This window comes from Amblyomma mixtum, chromosome 3, assembly GCF_055824585.1.
Source record: "Amblyomma mixtum isolate Tamu chromosome 3, ASM5582458v1, whole genome shotgun sequence".
Classification (NCBI taxonomy): Eukaryota; Metazoa; Arthropoda; class Arachnida; order Ixodida; family Ixodidae; genus Amblyomma; species Amblyomma mixtum.
The window spans coordinates 139,889,641-139,915,651 of NC_143014.1; the positions used below are offsets into that span (position 1 = coordinate 139,889,641).

The following is a 26,011-nucleotide window of genomic DNA, read 5'->3' on the forward strand; positions in this document are numbered from 1 at the left end:
TTAATCCGGAGACCTCCACTACGGCGTCCCTCGTTGCCCATGTGTCGCTTCTGGACGTTGAACCGCGCGATAATTATGTAGCGAAGTTGTATTGGTTTCTGAAATTCAGTGACTGCATGCATAAGCCAAGCAAACCAATGTCGGTGGCTTGTTTTGTTCCAGGTCTTGATGAAAATATGGAAGAATACTTTGTCAGTTAACTATGATTGCCTGATTTATGTTTATTTGAGCAGGGCTACCCTGAGCTATATGCCTAGTTGCTAAAGATTATGGAAGTGTTGTGTTTTGTCTTAGGTCTGCAGTTGCTTATGAACCCGACGAAAAAAATAAAGGAGCTGAGGGAACCGTGAAAATCCGAATCCATTACTGCATGGACTTGTTGGACTTGTCAAGCTTTTGTTTCATTACAATTGATAGCTACGACACAGGAAATCTACTTAGTGGCACTGCTCTGCATGTGTGCTGGCTGTTTGACAATTTGCCCCTTGGCAAGCAGGCCTCCTTGAATTTTTTGGTAATATATCGAAGTGTGCACAGCTGGTGTTGTCAGTGAATTGACCATTTGCAGAAAAGTTTCTGCGCATGCGCAGCGAAGGCGCAGCCAGCGCCCTCTGTAGGCGATTTGGTTTTGGTTGGAAAACATGAGCCGGCTGTGCATTCCCTCGCTGTAGTGCGGCGAATGATGTGAGCTCCTTGCCTCGCTTTTGCAGCGTGAATGAAAATGCCAGCTCATTGCTTGGCCTACGGCTGCACAAATTACTTCATTCACCAAGGAAGCACAAAGCTCATGTTCCCACCCAGCTCGTTTCAAAATGGATGTTCCTGCTATATTTCGCGCTTTCTGCCAAGTGCACGCAGCTTGGTCGTTCTAGAAGAGTTTTGCCATCGACGCACGTGCATATTTGGTGGAAACCGAATAATGTATACTAGTATGAACACTCACCATAAATGCAACAACGTCAAGCCGTGCTATCTGAACAGCGGGAGCACGACAGAGCGCAACCTCGCGTATATCCTGCGGTCCGTCAGCACGCAAAGCAACGCTCTGCCATATCAGCATGAGCCATTATTGAGATAGTACAACGGGTCGGTCACTAATCAGTTAAGTGTGCCCAGCAGCAAAATATGCTGTACGAAGTTAGCAGAAACTTGCCCTATCAAGAAAGCGTACCAATGACGAGAAACCAACGACAAGGAAGGCCGTTACTAACGACGAACCATGCTGTTGTCACATAAACACCGGTATTCACCAACCACGCGCACGCGCCACTCTCATGAAATCTAGTTCGTTAGTTGCTTGAAGATTCGTCATCAAGTTTTTGACGTAACCTTCCTCCTTGAAGGACCAGCCGCGATGAGCCTGGCCAACAGCTGAGGTGTTGGAGTGGAGGTTTTTGCCACACATTTCAGGCTGCCACGCGAAAAATCTTCGCTCCACCTCGTTTCTAAAAACGCAAATGGGAGGTTCTCCTCCTCTGTCATCCTTTTTCGTTAGGAAGCGCACATTTCCGGCAAATAAACAACACTAAAACAACACAACAAGTTCACGAGAACTGCTGATTGCTGCTTTGCACATGTCTGCTCGGGAACAACTTTCCAACCAAAAGTTCCGGTGGAGCTTCCCTCTTTGCACGACTGGTGGCGGTCGCTTTTTCGCAAATGGTCAATTCACTCTGTACATTTCTTTTTAGGTGCAGGCTGTTCAACAGTCGTTTTCAGATAACCTCCTAGCCTGCTCAACTACTAAAGTTTTTGTAAGCACTCGTCACTGCTGACACTGTTTTTCTTTCACTTCATGCTTTCTTGTATAGGGGCAAGCAGTTTGCTAAAATTTATTTCACAAATTCTGTTGTTTGCTTGACCTCACCTTTTGGTTTTGTTAGACGTGCTACAGTTGGCCAAAAGAGTAAGGGCTTTGGTTAGTTTCAAGGAAGCAATGAAAAAGAGAGGGTGCTAATTGCCTCCCCCCCCCCGCAGACAGATTGAAAACTCTTAATATGTGGACCTGTCTGAATGATCATTACTGCACGAGCACAGGTATGCATGCCACCAGATTACGAACACTGGAAACCTAACATCACATTGTTTGAATTTTGAAGGAAGTAATAACTGGAATACTGAAGGAAAAATAGCAGTGGCTTTACAATGGCTCAACATATAGAATGCAAATACGTAAGCCTTTCAGAAATAACAGTGGTTTATAAAGTGAGGTAAATTGGACTAATCTCATCCAGGTTTCAAAACTAAAGCAAGGTTTCCATTATTTTATTCTTTCACTCTGCTTACAGCAGCATGCATAAGAATCATGAATGGAACATGCTTTGCAGTTATTAGTTGCTGGCTGTCTTGTGTATTTTGTGTGTGTTGACATGCACACAGTCAGACATAAATATTGAGTACTGAAAATTGCCCACAAGCGCTTGCGCTTCTGGAGGCACACGCTATGTACTGCATATATATATCTTGCAATAAAATTACTGTATGTATGTATGTATGTATGTATGTATGCATGTTTGACTAATTTTCCTGTTCGCCCAGTAAGCATGGCCTATTCATGCCTGCTCTGGAGTGTGACTGTAAACATCTGCATTGGAGTCTTCATGGGAGGCATGGGCCTGGTGCCTGTCATATATATAGCAGACTGCTGTCAATGGCTGTCAGCTGTTCCTTCCAAGAGGCACTTTTTGTTCTCTTGAGGGTATTTGTCATATGTTTTGATTCAACATTTTACTTTTTTTAATCTTAAGCATCAGGTATGTTGTATTGAAGTAATAAAATGTTTCATTCTTTAATTGAAGCCATTTCTTGCTCTTTTTTTGCACTGAGAACCAACCACATTGGTTCTTTTTATTTCTTTAGTCTGAATTTTACTTGTAGTTCTACTATGATTGCATTTAATTAACACAGTTTGCCTTCCCAAAGCTTTCATCTTGTAGCAGACATTGCAAGAATATGTCACGTTTGCACAATTCACTTACAGTTACACAGCAGCCAAAGTGAAAGGTACTTTATGAAGAGCTCATCTTTCTGCTTTATGCCCAATAAGAGCTCAGTTTGGAGAAAATACGGATGTCTTGCACGCTTGAGAGAAAAAAAATGTGTCTATTGAGGGTGTGTGAGCAAACTTGTTGCTGTGCTCTCTTGTACGTCTTGCTTGGCATTTGGGCAGTTGTCTACAGATTAAAGCAGTGTTTGCACTTAGCAGAGGTCTAGGTACCAGGCAGTCAATACATAAAATGACACAGCAGTTTCTTTTGCACTCTTGATTATGCAAAATTTTGTTGCAAAAGAAACTACTGCATTATTTCATGAACTAATTACCTGGTACCTAGACTTCCACTGAAGCAAATACACCTTTAATCTGCAGACAACAGGCCAAGCGTCAGACAAGAGGGGCAAGAGACAGCACAGCAACAAGTTTTCTCTCACACCCTCAATGCACGCATTTGGTCTGCCATGCATTCAAGGCATTTGTATTTTCTTCACAGTTCTTATTGCTTGTGAGACATCAAGGATGGCTCATCGTAAATTGCCTTTCATTTAACAGCATTAAATTGCCACAGATACAAAACGGCTGAAATGCATCTATACAGCTAGGTAAGATCTTCAATAGCCAACTACTAGCATTGGATACCACAGCTAAAAATGTGCTAAAACGCTTCTTTACAGCTGAACAAGGTATCACCTGGAAGTCTACAAGATGTCAAGGACAACCTTTTGTAGCCAACAGATTGCATTGGATTAGCCTAGGCTGTCTTCAAGACTTTGAACGGCCATATGAAATCTTGGCGATACTTCTTTCTTTAAGACGTCTTAGTGTAGATGATTTATTGATATCTGAGAAAGGGGTGGGGAGGGTTGTGGGTGGGATGCTGCCGGGTGGTGTTGTGCAGGCCCAAACGGAATGATACAGTAGGTCGGTGTCCCTGGCAGCTCGGGCATTTGTCCAGGTAGAGGGTTGGGAAGAACAAGTGTTTGTGATATAGGTTAGGATACGTGTGAGTCTGAAGTTTACACCATGACACAGCTTTGGTCTTGGTCAATGTTGGGTGTAGTGGTGGCAGTGTAAGTGCAGATCTCTAGCAGTTACGATCGTGTCCACCATCTTAAGAGGCATATTTTGTTGGAAGTTCAGTAGTCCAGCATCCGGCAGCCATTGACACCTGACCAAATGCACGACTTGAGACTATGTGTCTGCTTTGTTGATGTTGAGGAGGGGTCCTGGATGTCGGCGACCTTCCTCTCCTATATGACGGCCACCAATCCGTTCCTATGCACTTCTCAGGATAAGCATAAACTTCCTGCGCTGCCCACCGAAAGTATCACTGAGTTTTTCATCAGTTTCATCGCCCCTATTCAAGTCGCCTGTGACAGGGGCCAAGAGCATCATTGGTAGCACAGCCATATTCAGATGCTGTGCCTGTTGTATGTTTCCTGGGGTGATGCCTTCCTTATTTCTGCAGACTCCTTGATGTAAGCCGGAGTGGCTGTTCAGATGTGCAATAACACATGTGGTTAAGTAAGTTGGCTATCATGAAGAACCCCAACAGCATTGTCTCTGAGCTCTGGTTGCAATATCAGCAGCGCAAAATCGGACGACGTGTTCTTCTTAGTCTTAGGGAACCACATAACATTGCTATTAAGCATGATTTTGCTGGTGTTTATTTGGACCGTAAATGGCTTTGGTGTACTTTGCACACCAGAGCTCTTCAGGCACCAGATTTTAAGCAGCAACGTTCAGAAACTCGAGGTGTGCAGGTCGCTCTTTCACACACAATACTGGTGATTATTGGCAATACAAAAGTTTTCTGTTAAATTCTATAGGACGGTCAAAGTTAGCATAAAGCGATGACAATGCTTCTACCGGCAAAGAATCTTGTCGTACATTGACATCCTCCAGGATGCTGAAACTAATCAAATATGTGGAATATGATCCAGAATAGTGCGTTTTGCTGGTGTCCCATCAGTAGCACATGATTTTGATAAATCATCTTGTCTATTTGCCGCAAAAAACACGACAAGACGACTTTCTAGTCACCATAACCAGTTCTTTTTGTGTCTCAATGTATGCTCCAGCTCTTCTTTTGTCACTGTGCAGTGGCGCTCAAAGATGGGTAGACAAGATGAAATCGACCACCCAGAGATTTCTTAAATTGTGTCTGTAGGCACACCCTGTTCCGGTGTCTACGTGCAGCGACGAGTGTAATAATAAATTTTGCATCGGTGCACATAAAAGAATGTTTGACTACTATCAGCATTTAATAAAATGAGCAAATCTTCTGTCTTCAAGCGAGATAAGTCATGACAAATGCGATAGGTCGCTTTCAACAACACTCAGACAACTGGTTGGCACCGTATAGCATTGCCTCTTCATGCGCCCCATGATCATTGCCTGTGCATGGGTCCCTGTAAGCAATCGTTAAAGTCACTGATGCTAATCTTGCTAATAACTAATAACTGATGCTAAAATAACAGTAGAGAGGTATTCATTAAAAGAACTGAGTTTACCGTCACTTTGCCATGCTACGCCAGGGATTCAGCATTGACACCCCAGTCGTAAAGGCAAGAGTTATGAACGTGGAACTCAACAAGAGAAGCAATCTTCAGCGTTCTGCTTCTAATCATGCACATTTCGGCGTACTTACATTCGCAGCACCAGTTCTAGTGTATAGGCGAACGAAAGCATTTCGTTAATAAATTCAGCTTATGCAAAGCCGGAGATGGTAGCATGTACATGCATGCACAACTTAATGGTTAGGCTCATTGGTACTATTGGGAGCAAAACTCTGAAAGAGACGCCAACCGCTATCTAGGTGCATCAATGCAATGCCTGCTAATGACCACATCCTTCGACTATCATGCTTTAGAGCATATTATTTGGTCATTCAGTTCCACAAGGGTTTCATGAGCCACTGATTACTATAGAAGACCTGTCGGCATTGGTTGGCACTCAAGCGTACTGGAGACTTTTGTCCCTCATTATGCATATTAACTACCTGAACTATTACTCGCACACAAAGACAACGAAGGCAAACAAAGAAAAAGGCATAGGGAATGAGCTGCGTTGGAAAGAAGATTTATTGGGAACGATCAAATGTTAACTGAAGGTTTCCGCAAATTCCATAAAATACCGAACAACGAATACAGTAGCGCAGAAATACAAAAATTATCTTAATCCAGGGCTGGTGAAATTTGCTTCTGGTGGTAAGCAGTCATCCAAGAACTTCATACACGACCACTGCAGTCACCTCAGTCCCTGCCTTCGAGAACAGACCCCGGCCCTCACGCCTGACCACGTGCGATGAGCTTGCCAGGACGTAGCCCAATAGTAACGCTAAAAGGCACATCTTGGCTCCGGGACCATTACCGAGGATATCAGCGGGCGCCGAGAGCATCACCGCGGAACACTCAAGAAACAGGCCTTCTCAGAAGATACCTCCCCGTTTTCCAGAAGATCTGGCGTGCGCAGTCTATGGGGAGGTTGTCGATGCTAGCACTCAAATGGAGTTCCCCTAGCTCTCCTTCCGGACCCTACGGATGCTCGGTGGTCTGACACCATTTTAGGGGACGAAAGGCGCCAGCGTACCCGGCGTCGTCTCATCCATGATGGCCATGACCACTTCGCTGTTCGAGCAGGCCACGACGCCCATACTTTCCAGATGTTCCTCGGACTGCGTCACAAATAGCAACGGTGGTTGAACGTCGGAGCCCCCTCCGCCCAGGATGCCCGTCGGAAGCATTACACAGTTGACCGTGGGTTCCCACGGCAAGGCACATCTCAGCTCCGGGACGATTACCGTGGACATCAGCGGGCGCCGAGAGCATCGCCGTGGAACACTAAAGAAGCAGGCCTTCTCAGAAGATACCTCCCCGTTTTCCAGAAGAGCTGGCGTGCGCAGTCTCTGGGGAGGCTGTCGATGCTGGCACTCCCGTGCAGTTCCCCGAGCGCTGTCTTGCACCATGGCTACGGACAACTTGCTGGAACTGGTATGAGGCCTTGCGTCAAAGTTCCTCCTTGCCAGCTCGATGGGACTGGTTTCGGTGTAACTGGCACACCAGTGATCTTCGGTAGCAGGTCCCAAAGGCACACAGTTCATGAATACAGGCTGTGCGGAAGCCTGTGTCGCTTAGTCGCACTGGAAAAGTCTACTTCGCAGAACGGACAACGTTCCAGAAGCTTCCACCAACGTTGCTTCCACGTCATGGAGGTTTCTCGCCAATGGACCTCGATGGCAATAGTGCTACTGGCAAAAAATTGGCGAGGACACTACGCTGTGACGACTTTCGGTGAATGTGACGTCACATCATTTTCGTGGCTATATTGACACTTAAATTATTCATCTTTCGGGTATTTTAAGTGTTGATTACACTTAATTATACATTTTTCCATCTAATCTGATACAAATCCGACGTTTTTCCGACCATTCTGTGATAATTTTCACTATGCCGTCACGACTTTCGATAGATGTGACGTCACACTGTTCCCGTGGCTATATCGACGTCCGCGCTATTTCGACGCAATTTCGGTATTTTTGCCTGTAATTAATTAATCTACAGTATCAAAATTTGCTTATAGATACATTTTTTCCTCCTCTGTCTGAAGCAACCATTAGTTGTCTTCTTTTTCAGTTCCCGAGTTAAACGCGTGTGACAAGCTTGGTTAACGGACGACAGTATGAGCCATTAAATGCTTTCGCCTTAGAAATTTTGGATACCTAGGCATCCTCTGAAATGCCTCAAATGCGACAAAGTACATTAAAAGTGATGCAGGCAATGCTAGTTTTTAACAGCGATGCTGTTTAAGACGGAGGTTGTTTCATTAGTCGTGCGCAGCGGTGACTGTGTTCGCAGTAATGAGAGCCCAAATTCGGACGACGTGTACTTTTTAGCCTTAGGGAACCCTATAACATTGCCGTCAAGCATGATTATGCTGGGTGTTTATCTGGACTGAAATGGTTTTGGCGCACTTCGCAGGCCAGAGCATTTCAGGCACCAGAGTTTAAGCAGCGAGGTTCAGAAACTCAAGGTGTGCAGGTCGCTTATTCGCACCTAGTACTGGTGATGATTGGAAATACAAAAGTTTTCTGTTAAGTTCTATAAGACGGTTCACGTTAGCATATAGCGATGACAGTGCTGCTACCGGCAAAGAATCTTGTGGTATGTACATTGACATCTTTCAGGATGCTAAAAATAAGAATCAAATTAGTGGAATATGATGCAGAATAGTGCGTTTCGCTGGTGTGCCATCAGTAACACATTATTTTATTATCTGTTATCATCTTGTCGGCTTGCGGCAAGAAACACGACAAGACGACTTTCTAGTCACCATTAGCAGTTCTCTTTGTGTCTCAATGTCTGCACCAGCTTTTTTCTTTCACTGCGTAGGCAAGTGAAATCGACCATCTTTGACAATGCTCGACCGCCCACAGATTTCTTAAATTGTGTCTGTAGGCACTCCCCGTTACCGGTGACTATACGTGCGGCGACGAGTGTAATAAATTTTGCATCACTGTACATAAAAGAATGTTTGACTACTATCAGCATATAATAAAATGAGCAAATCTTCAGTCTTCAAGCGAGATAAGTCATGACAAATGCGATAGGCCGCTTTCAACACTCGGACGACCGGTTCGCAACGTATAGCATTGGCTTTTCATGCGCCCCATGATCATTGCCTGTGCATGGGGCCCTGTAAGTAATTGTTAATTAAAGTCACTGCTGCTAGAATAACACTAAAGAGGTATTCATTAAAAGAACTGATTTTACCGTCACCTTGGCATGCTACGCCAGGGATTCAGCATTGGCACCCCAGTCGTAAAGGCAAGAGTTACGAACGCGGAATTCAACAAGAGAAGCAATCTTCGGCGTTCTGCTTCCAATCACGCACGTTTCGCCGTACTTACATTCGCAGCACCAGTTCAAGTGTACAGGCGAACGAAAGCATTTCGTTAATAAATTCAGCTTATGCAAAGCCGGAGATGGTAGCATGTACTTGCATGCCCAACTTAATGGTTAGGCTCATTGGTACTATTGGGAGCAAAACTCTGAAAGAGACGCCAACCGCTATCTAGGTGCATCAATGCAAAGCCTGCCAATGGCCACGTCCTTCGACTATCATACTTTAGGGCACATTATTTCGTCATTCACTTCCGCAAGGGTTTCATGAGCCACTGATTATTATAGCAGACCTCTCGGCTTTGGTTGTCACTCAGGCGTCCTTGGAGAGTTTTGTTCCTGATTATGCGTATTAACTACTTGAACTATTACTCGCACACAAAGACAACGAGGGCAAACAGAGAGAAAGGCGTAGAGAATGAGCTGCGTTGGAAAGAAGGTTTATTGGGAACGATCAAATGTTAATTGAAGGTTTCCGCAAATTCCATAAAATACCGATGAACGAATACAGTAGCGCAGAAATCAAAAAATTATTATCTTAATTCAGGACTGGTGAAATTTCCTTCAGGTGGTAAGCAGTCATCCAAGGACTTCATACACGGCCACTGAAATCGCCACAGACCCTGCCTTCGAGAACAGACCCCGGCCCTCACGCCTGACCACGTGCGATGAGCTTGCCTGGACGTGGCCCAATAGTAACGCTTCTTGCGGCGGCTGTACCGGACCCTACGGATGCTTGGTGGTCTGACACCATTCTAGGGGATGAAAGGCGCCAGCATACCCGGCGTCGTCTCATCCATGATGGCCATGACCACTTCGCTGTTCGAGCAGGCCACGACGCCCATACGTTCCTGATGTTCCTCGGACTGCGTCACAAATAGCAGCGGCGTTTGAACGTCGGAGCCCGCTCCGCCCAGGATGCCCGTTGAAAGCATTACACAGTTGACCGTGGGTTCCCACGGCAAGGCACATCTCAGCTCCGGGACGATTACCGAGGACATCAGCGGGCGCCGAGAGAATCGCCGCGGAACACTAAAGAAGCAGGCCTTCTCAGAAGATACCTCCCCGTATTCCAGGAGATCTGGCGTGCGCAGTCTATGGGGAGGCTGTCGATGCTGGCACACCCATGGAGCTCCCGGACCGCGGTATTGCACCATGGCTACGGCCAACTTGCTGGAACTGGTATAGGCCCTGGCATCAAAGTCCCTCCTTGCCAGCAGATAACTGACGGCGCACATCTTGATGGAACTGGTTTCAGTGTAACTGTCACCCCAGTGATCTTCGGTAGCAGGTCCCAAAGCACACAGTTCATGTATACAGACTGTGCGGAAGCCTGTGTCGCTTAGTCGCACTGGAAAGGGCTTCTAGTTCGCAGAACTGACGACGTTCCAGAAGCTTCCACGTCAATGGATCTCGATGGCAATAGTGCTACTGGCAAAAAAATTGGCGAGGACACTATGCCGTGACGACTTTCGGTGAATGTGACGTCACGTCATTTTCGTATCTTTATTGATACTCAAATTATTCATCTTTTGGGTATTTTAAGTGTTAATTACACTTAATTACATATCATCAACGCCGATGGTTGCAGTACAAGATCAAGCTCGGAAACAGGGTGCTATATTCCCCCCACCCCTCCCCTTCAACATGGCGCTGGTCTACCTATATCAAGCATCTGAGAAGGATATAAGGTATAACGGACGTAATATGCACAGACGACATAACAATTTGGGTAAAAGAAGTAGACTCTGAAGACACTGCACGAAGGCCCGAAGGAGACGGGGTCCAATTGGGCACACGGAAAGTTGTGAACTCAAATGTGCCCCTCAAGGATCGGAAGACGAAGGAGGCGAAGATAACGCTCCACGGTCAGGAGATAAAGTCTGTAGATGGCGTCAGAAGAATAGGCATCGACATACTGAGAAGTGAAGGGAAAAGAACCACGATCGAAAAGCTCAAGAAAGTCACTAAGCGAGTCACCGGAACGATCAGCAGAATTACCAACAAGAAGCACGGCATGAAAGAGGACGCGGCCAGACTCGCATAAGCCATCATCTCTAGGATCACATATGCAGCCCCATACCTGGCGCTCAACAAAAAAGATACTCTGGATACAATCATACGAAAAGCCTACAACTACAAGCGGGCGCTATGACTCCCTATGCACACCTCGATGGAGAAGCTACTTAAGCTTGGCGTACACAACCGGCCGACGAGTTAATCGATGCACACCACAAGACGCAGATGCTGAGATTGTCAGGCACTCGGGCTGACCGCAAATTGCTACACAGATTCGCAATCCCATACCCCCAGGCTACGCAGAGAAGCGAGGACCTCTCCCTCAAAATTCGAAAGATCCTCATCAGCCCCAACCGAAGGAATATGCACCCCGTGCATATCAATGGCAGAAGAGGATTGGTTTGGTTTATGGGGTTTTAACGTTCCAAAGCGACTAAGGCTATGAGAGACGCCGTAGTGGAGGGCTCCGGAAATTTCGACCACCTGGGGTTCTTTAACGTGCACTGACATCGCACAGTACACGGGCCTCGAATTTCTCCTCCAAAGAAATTCAGCCGCCGCGGCCGGGATCGAACCCGCGTCTTTCAGGCCAGCAGCCGAGCACCATAGCCACTGAGCCACCGCGGCGGCCCGGCAGAAGAGGAGCCAGGGCAAGAAGGATAAAAGAAGTCGGGGGTAAATCATCCCAGGCTCTCTACGTTGACGAAGAAAGCCCAGTCGACGACACCATGCTGGTAACAGCGGCGAACATTACAGGAGCCATGGTCAGCTGCGTGTCAGTAAAGACCAAAGACAGGTTCATCGTGGAAGAAGCAACGATCACACTCGCTATTCAAGCCAACCCGCAGGCTGCCATCATTTCAGACTCGCAAGCGACCTGTAGGAAGGCAGACTACGTAGGATCAGCTGCAGCTTGCACATACACAGAAACGCTTTTCCGGACACCATCCGGATATTAGTGGCACTTTCGCACCAAGGCATCGAGGGCAACGGATCTTTCCACCTCTAGCTCGCGATCTCCTTCCTCGAGCTCCGGCGCATATAGGGACCCACGCTATACGACATTACCACCAATCTATGCAGAAACCTGTCCCACTACAAGCTAGAAAGACTACAGCATCCAGCCCCTGACAGAAGCTTAGAGAAGGAGGAAGAAATCGCACTTTGGAGAGCGCAGACAGCTTTGTTATCCTCAAGAAACTGCAAGCTTAGTACACAGGGACACACAGTCCAGATCTTGCCAACACTTCGGTAAGGAGTCCGACCTCTACCACATGGTCTGGACCTGCCAACACAACCACGAGACACTCAGTATTACAGACCCAACCCCATTTAGTGGAAGTCCGCCCTACTCAGGCCCTCCCCACCAGAAATGGCTAACAGGCAGGATCAAGCGAGCAGCTGACGCCAGTGGGATCCTGAAATTGGGCTCCCAACCCCGAACCCTTCCCTTTTACTGGAAATAAAAGATTTAAACAGCAACAACCAGGTTTTTGCTCCTCCTCTTCATGCTCCTTCGCGTTGCAAGCTGATTCTGCTAAACAAAGGGAAGCAAGAATGGCAGCTGGATAGATTCCCGAAGAAAACGCTTTTTTCTGTGGAGAACTTGTCTCGCTTTTGGCGAATGTTCAGGCGGTGAGCTTAGGTTGTGAAACGGGGTGTAATACTACGTGCACGTATAACTACCCAGGTAGCACCGAACATTAGAATAGTGTTAGAAAAATGTTATGTAAGTTGGAGTAATGTTACATCTTGCATAGTTACTTTACATTAACATTAAAAATTGACATATAACGTTATAAGTTGCATAGGAAACGTTACTTTCACATTCTAAACAAACGTTGTTTTAATATAATCTTCTAAATTGTATTATAATGTTAGAGTCGCAACTATAAAACAACATTGCAAATATATTTCGAGCAAGGATTTCCAGACATTTTCTCACTGTTCTTAGAGTAAAGACGTTTTTTCAACTAACAGTACCTTGTAACCACATCTCTTAGATAGTATTCGCCATAGATTACATGAAGAGCCCCATTATTTTGTCACAAAACTTCAGTTATTACCCATTCCCCACTGTCACTCATGGGACATGCCGCAGTAGCGAGAAGAGGTGGGTGAATACGAGTTGCTGTGTTGTAGTGTAGTGGAGAAGGTGTCACTCTTGTTGTTGGTTCTTGCAAAGTGTTGTAAGTTGTGTGCCGTCACCACTGGCAGGCCTGCATGCTTGTGCGGGGCTGCTTCACCATTTTCGAGAATGTTGCATTTATGTTGTTTACATGTTTCATGAATGTTTGGGGAAGGTTATTCGAACATTTATATGTAACATTACAAAAACATTAGAAAAAAGGGACATGAAGGACATTGAAATAACATTTGAGCGTAACAAAAATGTAACATTATCGCAATGTTTCGGTGCTACCTGGGTACTGCTTTTGGTCTATTGCCCTGGAAAATGAAGGACGTCTACTACAAAAGGTAGCCACAGCTGTTGCTTTCCTGCATGCTTGAGGCCTCCGTTTTTCTAATCTTTGTGCAAAGGTGCTGGAGATTTAAGAAAATGATATTGTTGCCTCGCCATGCTTGTAGGTTCGTGTCGCTGTGTGTGTGTGTGTGTGTGTGTGTGTGTGTGTGTGTGTGTGTGTGTGTGTGTGTGTGTGTGTGTGTGTGTGTGTGTGTGTGTGTGTGTGTGCGTGCGTGCGTGCGTGCGTGCGTGTGCGTGCGTGTGTGTGTGTGGGGGGAGGGAGAGGATTGCTTTTGTTTTGATTGTCGCGGGAACCATCGCGACGGTTGTTCCTGTGACAACCACTCTCCGGTCGCACCTTCTTGGGCTGTCGACATACCCTCCATCTTCAGCGTCTACCACCCGAAGGGGGGTTCCCTTGGCAATCCCCCTTCGGTTGCCAACCTCCCTCCTCTTTCCACAGTAACCGGTGGTAACCATCCTCCAGTTACGCATTCCTCCGCCCTTGTCATGCCCTCCTCCTTCCACGATGGCCATCTCAAAGGTGGTTACGGTGGTCACCATCCTCTGGTTACGCATTCCTTCCCTATCGCCATATTATCCTCCTTCCTTCCATGGTAACCGTCTTCCGGAAGGTTCCGGTCGTAACAACCCTTTAGTTACGCATTCTTCCGCTCACGTCATGCCCTCTTCCTTCCACGGTAACCATCCTCTCGGTGGTCCCCGTGGCAACCACCCACCGGTTATGCCGACTACTACTATACTACTACTACTACAACTACTACTATACTACTACTACTACTGCAACAACTGCTACTACTACTACTACTACTGCTGCTGCTGCTGCTACTACTACTGCTACTACTACTACTACACTCATGCGCAACCCAGAAACGGCTACTTAGCAGCTGTCGCTGTAAAAGTAAATAAAGACGAAGACAGCAGAGCCGTTCATGTTGGCGCTCAACACGGAAAGATAGCAGGGTCGCCAAACGCACATTTTTTTCACCTATCTGCACAAAAAAAAACATTGTTAGCGTCAACCCTCAATTATGTTATTCCCATTTAAGGCATTCTGGCATCCTTGGAAATGTCAAGATACCCAACTCTGTCAGCGGCACTATTGCCATCGCTGCCTGTTGACGTGCGCAGCTTTATTACTGCCAAGCGCGATCCCTGTCCAGCACGACTTAGGACCCCAGATTTTCGCACACACCAATCTCGTGACCTTTCCACTTGTCCGACCTGCTACTGCAAAACTTCGAAGTGCCAAGTAAATCGGCATCCATATCTATATTGTCAGTAAGGTGCTGGCTAGCAGGAACTTCTTCACTCGCGCCCCGACTGATCTCGGCAAGTCGGCCATGTTCACGCACCCGATGCGGCAGGTGCTGACGCGAGGCAGCGTTCCTGGAATTCACCGCGAGCACCAGCATCAGCAATTGTGACAGGTATTGCACATGGAAAAGCTGAAGGTATCGTTTGATGAAGAGTGCTTTTTGGTGCTTGACAAAGACAAGCCGCTGCTGGACATCATTTCTGATTCAAGCCTGTCGTTCCAGGTGGGTCCGCTGGAAGGCTGTAGACGCATTGACGTTCTCAGGAACCGTTCATAAGGTGATACCTAAGCTGCCTCAGGTGATAATGCCTAATTCCATGATGCTTCTAGCGGGCATCCCGGGCGGAGCCGACTCCGACGGGCTGCCGCCTCTGTTAACGCAGTTTGAGGAGCGTCTGAACCGTCTAGACATTCTGGCCCATCGGGGCGGCGACGCGCTCGTGGCCACCATGGAGGAGACTGCGGGCGGCGAGCATGTTGTCTTCTTTGTTCTCCTGAATCTACTTCAAGGCACCCAGCATTCGCGGCGCCCGGTACCAGCGGTAGCCCGAAGCAATTAATGCTGCTGAACTCCAAGCAAAACGCGCCTTCAGAGATCGCTGATACCTCGAAGGATGATACGTCAAGGATCTCCCCTCATGGTCAGGCATGAGGTCCGCGGTCCAATCGCGTGCACTGCGTGGATCACACAAGTCGTGTCTGCTGACCATGCAATACAAGCAGCCTCCATCAATAAATGACACTAATTTTGTTGCGACAGCAACACTACGCGAGTCGCCGAGCCATTTCGCGGAGCCGAGGAAAGGCCATACTGCGCATGCGCGAGGAGCAGTGGCTGGCGCGCCGCCGTCGTCGCTGCGCGGGACTCAGTCGCCGCGCTCGCCAGTTGCGCATGCACAGTAGCGGCGCGTAGCTAACGTGCCGGGGCCGCCGCCGCCGCTGCCGCGCGCACTCCATCGCCTCTCTCTCTCCTCGTTGCTTTCGCAATCCCCCAGGTTTAACCAGAGCTAAACACTGCCAATTTTTTCGCTAAAATAAAGTTGTCACGTGTTATATTCGTAACTAGGTGTACTTGGTGGAGTTTCGTAAAATTATGCCCAAACTGCATGTTTCTCAAGGTAATGTATGTTTCGCTAAAGCATTTTCTTTGCGCTTTTCCATCTCTTCATTACCATCATTTTTTTTTTGCGAGCTTTAGTACACCAGGTGTTTCAGAGAGGACTAATTTTCAAAAATAGGATTTTTGGGGTAGAAATATGGCTTTTGCGGCATAGTATTGCCAGTGTTGGCGGACACTGCAAAGCCGGTGAATTTTCTTAAGTATTAATCTGGTTAACTAATTTCTGATAATTAACTTTTTAACTATCGCAGCTCGGCAACCAGTTGCATTTCGAGATTTGTTGCCGGTCGCTAGTAATAGCCATATCAACCTTTCCAGTGATCAAAAAAGCCAAATTTTGTCGAGCCATAAAGCCAAGGGTAATCGCATTTTAGAAATTCTGAAAACTTATATTGCTATTACTAACGACCGGCTGCAAATATATAATTGCAACTAGGCGCCTAACTCTACTAGTTAAAAACTTAATTATTAAAAATTAGTCAACCAGCTTACTGTTTAAGATGAATCACCGGTTTTCTGGTGCCCGCCAACACTGATAGTACTATGCTGAAAAAGCCACATTATTACCTCAAAATATCTATTTTTGAGAATTACTTAGACTTCCCAACAACACATGATATGTCCAGGCACACACAACGATGACGCCAACCGTTTAGTTTCGCATGAATAAATGGCGCAAACCCCGCCAATGCGAATTAGGTGCGCCAGCACTTCGGTTTCGGTTTTGAGGCTCCCTTTTCAAGGTCATATGGGCTTCAGACAAAGATAGGCGAAATCGGAATTAAGGGGGATTCACACTAGCGAGACGCAAACGTCGCGCGTCCGATTTCGGACAATTAGTTACGGTTTCCGAAGCACCAGGAAAGCAGGGGAACAAATCTATTTAAAACTGTCGCGCGGCCTCCGCGACTCGCCAGTGTGAATTCGCCTTTAAGCTCCGCCTTATGGGTATCAAATGATAGCGTGAATGGGTTAATGCCCATAGATGCGGAATTGGTCATTCTCTACTCTACATTCGTAGATCCCTGGCAGTCCTCATATCACTCCTGGCGCAGTTGTGCAGCGGTTAAGAGGTGCGCCACTGCCCTGCGCTGCCACGGGGGGAGCTGGTAAGACCCAGCTATTTGACCACAAATATACTATTTGATATTTTGAGACTCAGCTTGTGAGACCCACACAAGAGAAGCCATAAGTCACTGACACCGAGAAGAGTACACAATGTTGCATTTTTATTGTGATGTCGATTGAAGTATAAAAGTAGCCGTTTAATCACTTTACACAGGAGATAATTCTACAGCAAGTAACCGAAAAGACAGCCTCTTGCCGCCGGCGGGATCCGAGCCGATTACTTCCGCGTGTCCGTGCAATGCTCTACAAGTGAGCGACGGCGGCAGCTGCCTCGCCTTCCTATTTAGAATGTATTTGTGTTGCGTGTGTATATCCTGTCCTTGAGATTATTCGCTAGCGCCACACCTGGCGTAGCCGCGTGCATGCCACGTCCTGTCATAACGCAGATGGCGTGCAGAAAGTGATAGAAAGTGGAAGACGGCAGTCGTACGAACACTCTATCTTGCGGCGTCCACCGCATGGCACACAAACACACAAAAAAGTATCTTAACTACGCTCTCAGCCCACGAATAACCGCGCCAAGGGTATAAAATAAGGTGCAGTATGACCACGAGAAGAAGCCGGGAATATTTTGAAACTGCAGAAATAATTCAGCAGTAGCATATACCTTTTATTTCTTTACTGTTCATCATGTGGCATTCACAGTAATCGATTGTATTAGTGCTGCTAAAGATTGGTGAAATATTCAAAACGTACAGCGAAACTTAGACGGGTTTGGACTAAAATACTGACTGGGAGTTCTCTTCACCCAAGCTGGCGTAGGGGCACGACGTGTGGTTGTAAGAAGGGGGGGGGGGGGGGGGGGGCTAGGAAAAGAGCTCCTAGCCTGCAGCGCCGCGCTCGTGCCAAGTACCGGCTCTGACGTCACAGCTGCGGCTTTAGAAATGACACCAGGGGAGCGCTGTCTATGGAGCCTCCTGCTCACCTGGCGACACAATGGAAAGTGGGCCTGTGGCATGAGTGACAAAAGCCCAATGGCAGTGCCAAAGAAAAGCCGCTGCTGAATGCCGAAAAGAGCGCGAAAACTGATCTTAGTTTGCTGTCGTGTCAATAATTTGACTGCAAACAACTTCTATTACAGATTATTTAGAAATAATTTGACTCTTATCTCATCTACAACTTCCTTACGGTATACTCGACGTCAGCCGAACCACGACAACACGAATATATAGTCCACACCGAATACATCAAACCAGGATATATCGAATTATTGTTTATATCGGACAGTCAAAGCATCCTCAAGAAAATTCCATGCAAAAGTGTTCGTGCTTATCGAACTCCCGTTGAGCATAAAATTCGATATATCGAACGATGCGCCACGCCTCTGCAAGTGGCTCTTCTTCGATCACTCTTCGTCCACAGAGCCGGATCGGATGCGCAGCCACGTGCACCTGCTGGCAGCACTACTCACAGGAAGGCGCTATATAACCATGCAACGATGGAAACATGGGGTGTCGTTGAGGGAAACCTTCGGTCTGAGGTGTGCATCATTTTCCACAAGACACCGCTGTCATGTGGTGAAGCAAACGTAGCTGACCGAAGGCTAGTGGCAGCGATCTCCTGGCCTACTTCGCTCGCGACATTTGCTGTACTTTAATTTTAATGAGAGACTATTCGATTTATGGTGTACTGATAATTGGGTTAGACCTCTCATGATAGACGGTGGCTAGTTGCATAGCACCGTTCGCATTGGCTTAGATGCGGGGCAGGTGCGCTGGCAATCCACACTGCGGGCGGCGCGTCGTGTGTGCACAGTATTCTTGCTTCTACGCTAGAGATAAGCTTATTTATTGCCACCTATTATATTAAGATTATCGATACATCTATTTCGTGACCGCCTTATTTATTTCGGGATTTGACGACACGGGCGCTCGCCATTATGGAGAGCGGAGCATATATTTCACAATGCAGGCTGGAGTAGGTGGGGATAAGAAAAAAACTGACAGGTTTTCGCGGCACTTCTGGTCTCAAACATGGCTTATTTTACCCATTATTCGACGAGAGAACGACAGGACATACATGGTAGCCACTATTATGGCGTCGGTGCAGCCACAGGTGCATACAGCTAGGACGCCGACTGCAATTGACCCTACCATGATTCACCTATTGACTGCTCACCAACCCGTGAGTAATTTAGGACTTCTATGGCACGCACAGATATGAGTTCAAATGCCAGCGTGTCCTTGTTTCTGAGGAGGTCGGCATTCGCTGCAGACATATGCGCGCACACACGCGCAATAAGACACACACGATCGGCTACCCTACACTGAACACCGCAGATAAAACCTTTTTTCACGCCTGTCTTTCGACAGCGTCTGCTGTGTTTACCTCTCTCTCTCTCTGTGCCCACGCTGACGCCCGCCTGTAAGCATCATATTCGTCCTCTACGTCCCAGAGGACGCAGGGGACAATAGTTCGGAGCAAGCTGATCCACATGTCCGCGGCATCGCGTCAGGACTCCGGAGTGTGCTATGATATCCGCAGCGTGAATTCGCCGCCGCCGGAGTACGCTACTGATCCCCGCGCCGTTTATAGCAAGCGCTGCTCCGTGCCGGCGTTGTCCGTGCATGGACACCTTGGTGGAAAGGGCGAAACGTCCCGAAGCGCGGCGTAGGAGGTAGAGGTCAGAGCAAACGGCGCCACTGCGGCGTTGAGTTGCGGGGCAGGCATGCGCGTGATTCAACGCGCCGGATCCCATTGCAGTACGGCTCGTGAGAGCGCTCTGGAGCAATTCATCTGCACGTCACCGCGCGTGCTTCAATCCGCTTTTGGCACAGCTGTCAAATTTTCATTTTCCGGCCATCATCCACTGAAGCGACCCTGGGCAGCCGCTTACGGCACGCGCTGCAATACGCGGCTTATGTTTACCCGAGTTCGCTATAATACTGAACGTAATATATATATATATATATATATATATATATATATATATATATATATATATATATATATATATATATATATATATATATATAATGTAACCAAGCTTTTTTGGTTTCAGACGGCTAGACACCTCGTGTTTTTTAAAAGCTTGGTTACATTATATATATATATATATATATATATATATATATATATATATAATGTAACCAAGCTTTTAAAAAACACGAGGTGTCTAGCCGTCTGAAACCAAATGAGGGTTGTTTAGAGTCGCGTGAGCTAGTCTGCAGTATTTTTTTCGCTCTTCAAGGTTGACTAATTAGTCAAGCTTAATTAACAAACTTTTTAATTATTAACTTCAGGAACAAAGTGTCAATGGAAAAGCTGTAGATCGCTTTGAGAAACAGCTTACTGAGACATTTGCAGCAAAGTAATATTTATACGTAAAGTAGTTTTTTTACCGGCCTTTAACCATAACCCGCACAATAAGAAAAAGCTTCCACATGACAACTGTGCCACTTCAACGTCCGAAGACGCGCCTTAAAGAATAAAATCCGTTTTTTCTGAAGTCCTCTCCTCGATGAGACTTTGGGTGCACATTGGGGCAGAGAAGTGAGCGAGCAGCTGGTCACGTGACAACTTTCTTTTAAGGCCAATAAATGAAGCTACGTAACTCGACGGAAACAGCACTGTTACCGTTTTTTCGACGTGATCTAAAACTTTTGCATTGACACTTTCTTCCTGAAGTTAACTATTTAAACTTAACTAATTAATGAACTTTGAAGAGCGAAAAAAATACTCAAGATTAGGCCACACGTCTATGAACAACCCTGAGTTGGTTTCACTGGACTAGGACACTTCGCCTTTTTTAAAAGTTTGGTTACATTTAGCTGGGACACCCGGTATATACAGGGTGTTTCACCTAAGGCTTTCTGCAATTTTTAAAAATAAGCTATTTGAATTAGACGCGCGCTTTTTCTGGCATAGCATTGTCAGTGGTGTAGTACATCATAATGCAGCTAAGACGTGCTAACTAGCAGGCTTGTTAACCAATATTTAATAGTTAACTTTTAAACTATTACCGTAGGGCTCCTTAATTATTGAGAGGCATGTAGCCCACCGTAAGTAATGTCCATATCCGTTTTTAGAATTTCGAGAACGCGATTATCCTCGGCGCTGTGGCCCAACAAATTTTGGCTATTTCGACGAGTTAGGTTCACTGGAGAGGTTGCTTTGCCTGCAAGCTTCTCAAACTGCATGTATTTTGGCGCGATGTAGGCGAAATTTGTTGGGCCACAGCGCCGAGGATAATCGCGTTCTCGAAATTCTAAAAACGGATACGGACATTAATTTCGATGGGCTGCATGCCTCTCAATAATTAAGGAGCCCTACGGTAATAGTTTAAAAGTTAACTATTAAATATTGGTTAACAAGCCTGCTAGTTAGCACGTCTTAGCTGCATTATGATGTACTACCACTGACAATGCTATGCCAGAAAAAGTGCGCATCTAATTCAAATAGCTTATTTTTAAAAATTGCCGAAAGTCTTAGGTGAAACACCCGGTATATACGTCATCCAACCCGTGCAGGCTGTCCCGCACATTCTAAGCTTACTGTATCGATTTAATGGGAAGCTTAGCAGTTGGCTCGAGGGCAGATGTGCCCAGAGTGCCAAGAACAAGATCAGTGGTCACTGGTCAGCGCAGGCTAATTGATAACGTACAATTATAAATGAGGCTTAATAGTTGCAAGGGGCCATCTTCGTATTTGTCCGGCTTCAGTAATGAGAGTAAATTGCAGAGAACATGCCGTATTTCGGTTTAACTATGCACGTGGCCCATCAGCAGACAGCAATAAGCACTACGCGAAGAAGGGGCTCATCCCCACTTTCAAGACAGAAACTACCGAAGAGACAATGGTTTCTCTTTCATGCAGTCGATGGTTTGACGGCATACCGTATGATCAAGAATCATGGTTGCTCAAGTTGTCACCCTCGGTCGGTTAACCGAGGATGACATATCTGTTTTTCTTTAATAATAATAAAGATGAGAGGCCTTATTGATTTACAAGAATAAAAACATTCTTGCTTGCAGATACAATTTATATATTATCGTCGTTGCAGGTCAGGTGTTCTGTTTGGTTTATTGGGGTTTAACGTCCCAAAGCGACTCAGGCTATGAGGGACGCCGTAGTGGAGGGCTCCGGAGATTTCGACCACCTGGTGTTCTTTAACGGGCACTGACATCGCACAGTATATGGGCCTCTAGAATTTCGCCTCCACCGAAATTTGGCCGCCGCGGCCGCGATCGAACCCGCGTCTTTCGGGTCAGCAGCCGAGCACCATAACCACCGAGCCACCGCGGCGGGGCTCAGATGTTCTGTAATTAACCATTAGATAATAATGCATGTACACTGAACTAGAGCATAGCTGGTACCAAATCATGTTGTAAAGAAGCGCGAAAACAAACACGCAAGGATTTTCAGCGTCCATATCCGCGCGCGCCCCTTTCTCCTTTGGCACAGAATGTTGAATCTATTCAACATAGCCAGCGTACCTAGCCAGGGCAAACCTTTCATTATTATTATTATTATTATTATTATTATTATTATTATTATTATTATTATTATTATTATTATTATTATTATTATTATTATTAGTAGTAGTAGTAGTAGTAGTAAGGAAAGGCGCAGGGAGTGTCTCACTCAGGGTAAACGCCCGAACCGCGCCAACCGAGCGTTGAAAGACGGGATGAAAGAAGGAAGAGAGAAAGAAGGACGAGAGGGATAGTTGCTGTAAGGTTCTAAGATACATTTCGATCTCCTGAGGCCCTTTAATGTGCACTGACATCGCGCAGCGCTTCGGCTAGTTTTCTGCATTTCATTTATTTCATTTCCATCGAAATACGGCCGCCGAAAACGCAGTGTGGAGTCTTGGAGGTGTGAAGATGGGGAGTCTGTTATAGGTGGCGCTAGCTACTACACCGAGCCACTAAATAAAGTAAGTGTATTGCTCCACGTCTACGCATGCCTTTCTGTCACGTGATCACTGCTGCTACTCGAAATAAAATGGCGACTGTCGTTGGTCGTCATTGTTGTCCAAAGATGAGAACGAGATTGAAGGCTATGTTGTGGCTGCTACCTTGCGTTTCACTTGCCCTGCTGGTTGCAGAAGGTAAGTGAAGGTGTTCATGTATATTATGCTGCTTGATATTTATTGTATTCTCTCTAGTCAGGGCTTTTTGAAGTTAAGATTTGACTGTTTTGAGCGGCAGTATTTGTTTTTCTTTTGTGCTTCACTGTCCTGACCGCTGTTTGCTTCGCGTTACGTCTGTATTTTTGTAAATGGGCTGGGTGTTTCTATGTGGCATTACTGTTCATTTCCTGGGTGTTTTGATCTTGATCTTAGAGAGGTCATTTCACATGGTGGATACTTTAGCCTGGTAGCTGCGCGGTGGAGGAGGAGGTGCCTGTTTGTGTAGTAAACCGTTTTGGTCAGAGCGGAGGCACACTAGCTGCCCTGTCAAATGTAGGAGCATTTCTTAAACTGTTGTGCTTCAGAGTACTGTCTCTAAGGCTGCCACCGATTTGTGCGAAACAATTTGTGTGCCGCCATTGCGAAGTTCATCAATTATATCAAACAGGGTGTGGAACCACGTAGCGTGCTTCAAAGTTGTTAAGTGAGGTTGACAAAACGTTTTTGAGTCTTCTACTTATTTTTCTTCAGTCGAGTTTCACAAGTAGCGACAAAAATGCTGTGAACTCGTTCGTGATCGCGCTCACGGCACGTCTTGCTGCACAGCTGTATGACTTGCTTGTGACCAGTAGGGTGCTGGATGCGCGCGGTCTTGTTGTCTCAGTACTGTAAACTGTGCTGGTAACTTTATCTCTGACATTGTCACAGATAGAGTTACGACGCAGTGCAATTGCAGTAAGGCATCCGTTGCTGCAAACTGCGCCTATATTGAACGTAGTGAGGTCTGCTTTTGCTGGCCTGTGAAACGCAGCGGCCGCCGCAGCTCTAGCCAGGAAGGTATTAAACATTTTCGTGCATGTCGACCCCATTGAGTGCTGAGATATTTGAACATTTGAAAATTTACTAATTTGCACAACTTTAGGAGCTTTTGTGAAGATTGGTTGATTCTTGTTTTCCCTTTAGGTCAGCTCCTATGATGCAAAAACTGAAGTAGCCTGGTCCTTGGTTAAAGTAGGAATAAAATTTCCCTGGTAATATTGAGAAGACGAGGGAAGGGGAATGAGGGTCTCGTTATGACATATATATGAAGGAAGCTAACGGTCGCTGAAACCAAATAGCATAGGGGAATATTTTTAAAATATAATTTTTGGGTTTAATCAATGGGATATTAATAGTGTAATTGTTTTATCGCTGAAAGATGATTGGAAAGCAGAGGAAAAAACAGCCACCAGTGGGATCCGAACCCATGACCTCCAAATTTCACGCCTGGTGCTCTACCAACTGAGCTACAGCGGCAGCTGTCCAATTTTCTTCAGCTTTCAGTGGCATTTATGTTGCGTGTAGCCAGCACCACCCTCGTCCATCGTGGTGGACTTAGTATGTCCTGCAACACTGCATGTCACATGGAACCTAATCGAACGGAAAGGGTAGAAGCTGTGAAGAGCCCTCTTGTGCTACTTGTGGCGTCAAGACTGCCAGAACCAAGGCCCTCATTAAGTTATTTAGCAGACAAGGGAAGGGAATGAGAGGCTCGTTATTACATGTATGAAGGAAGCTAACAGTACTAGTGTGTACTAAGTGACTGGTTTGCAGTAACATCGCTCAGCAATAGTCTCATTGCCTATTGCCGGGAAACACACATCTCTCTCAATGTTGTTCATGGCAGGAAGCAAGCTTTTCTAAATTTTGGGGAGTCATGCAAAATTAAGGCAAGGGATTCCACGCTGGCGGCGGCCACCGGCGATTTTTCACAATGTTTGTGCAATCACTATGGCCCTCCCACTTACGATAGAGAAACAGGTTTTAGCTTAGACTTGAAGCTGTAGGGCCTCTAATATGTGTCATTAGCTGCCGCAGTGGCCCAGTGGTTATGACGCTCAGCTGCTGACCCAAAATATGCGGGCTCGATCCCGGCCACAGTGGTCGAATTTCGATGAAGGCGAAATTCTAGAGGCCCTTGTACTGTGTGATGTCAGTGCGCGTTAAAGAGCCCCAGGTGGTCTAAATTTCTGGAGACCTTCACTACAGCGTCCCTCATAGCCCAAGTCGCTTTGGGATGTTAGACCCCCGTAAACCATAAACCAATATGCGTCATTATTACTCATTTCCAGCCTTCTTTTAGGGTGCTAGTTCTAAATAACTGGCCACTGGAGCTGAAAACTCACCCGAGATCACAAGAGTAGCCTTTCTTCTAAATGCTGCACTAGCAGCTCTTTTCGCCCCAGTCATTTCTTGTTTTAAACTTGACAAATTCAGACAAATTAAACAGAAATACCATTTTAGGCACTCCGTATTCTTACACCGCACATACCAGCATTGTTATTAACAACACAACCATTAAAAAGTAAATACATTGCTTTTTCTTGGCAGACAAAACTTGTTTCTCGATTGCAAGTGGGTGGGCCACAGCGATCGTGCTAACATTGTGAAAAACAGCTAGTGGTGGCCACCAGCATAGGACCACAGTCTTAAAGGAGTATAGACACCAAATTTTGGTTATTTTTTTGCTTTGTAATGATGCATAAGACATTGGTATACATGGATCACCATGGGATATTCAGCTAAGACAACCTAGTAATTTATGATCGGATTTCTTCTCTTGCCTTTTTTCGGTTTCGATTTCAACAGCTGATCTGTGGCTGTGTCTGTGACGTCAAAGGTTGGTATAGGTCTCGTGAGGCATGAAGTAAACTGCGACGTAATCGCTGCTTCATCATTTTAATTTTTTGTTTCTCTACAATGCTAAAGCCAGCCTGCTTCAAGAGCTGGAATTGTAGTGAGTGAAGAAGCATCAATTATATATCAGTTAACAGGCAAGAAAAGTTAATGGAGGATTAAAATCTTCAGATGACCGCACTGCTTCAGATTAAGCCCAAGGTATCTGCTAGTTTCAGTGTGATAATTTCAGTTGTTTGCATTTTCAAGCTTTATTTTCTTGAGAAAGTGCTTTTTCGAGTAGAAATAAAATTTGTT

At 46.1% G+C, this 26,011-nt stretch overlaps 1 protein-coding gene and 1 non-coding gene across 2 annotated transcripts in view; one reads left to right on the plus strand and one right to left on the minus strand.

Moving 5' to 3' along the window:
• Nucleotides 1-22,911: 22,911 nt before the first annotated feature.
• LOC149352154 (bone morphogenetic protein receptor type-1B-like) overlaps nucleotides 22,912-26,011 on the plus strand; it is a 40,918-nt gene continuing 37,818 nt past the window's right edge. The window contains exon 1 of the mRNA XM_089581310.1: nucleotides 22,912-23,017. Coding sequence (XP_089437436.1) covers nucleotides 22,912-23,017 — 106 coding nt within the window. The remainder of the gene's footprint in view (nucleotides 23,018-26,011) is intronic.
• Nucleotides 24,262-24,334, minus strand: TRNAS-UGA (transfer RNA serine (anticodon UGA)). Its single transcript has one exon. It is a non-coding gene; the product is annotated as a tRNA-Ser (tRNA).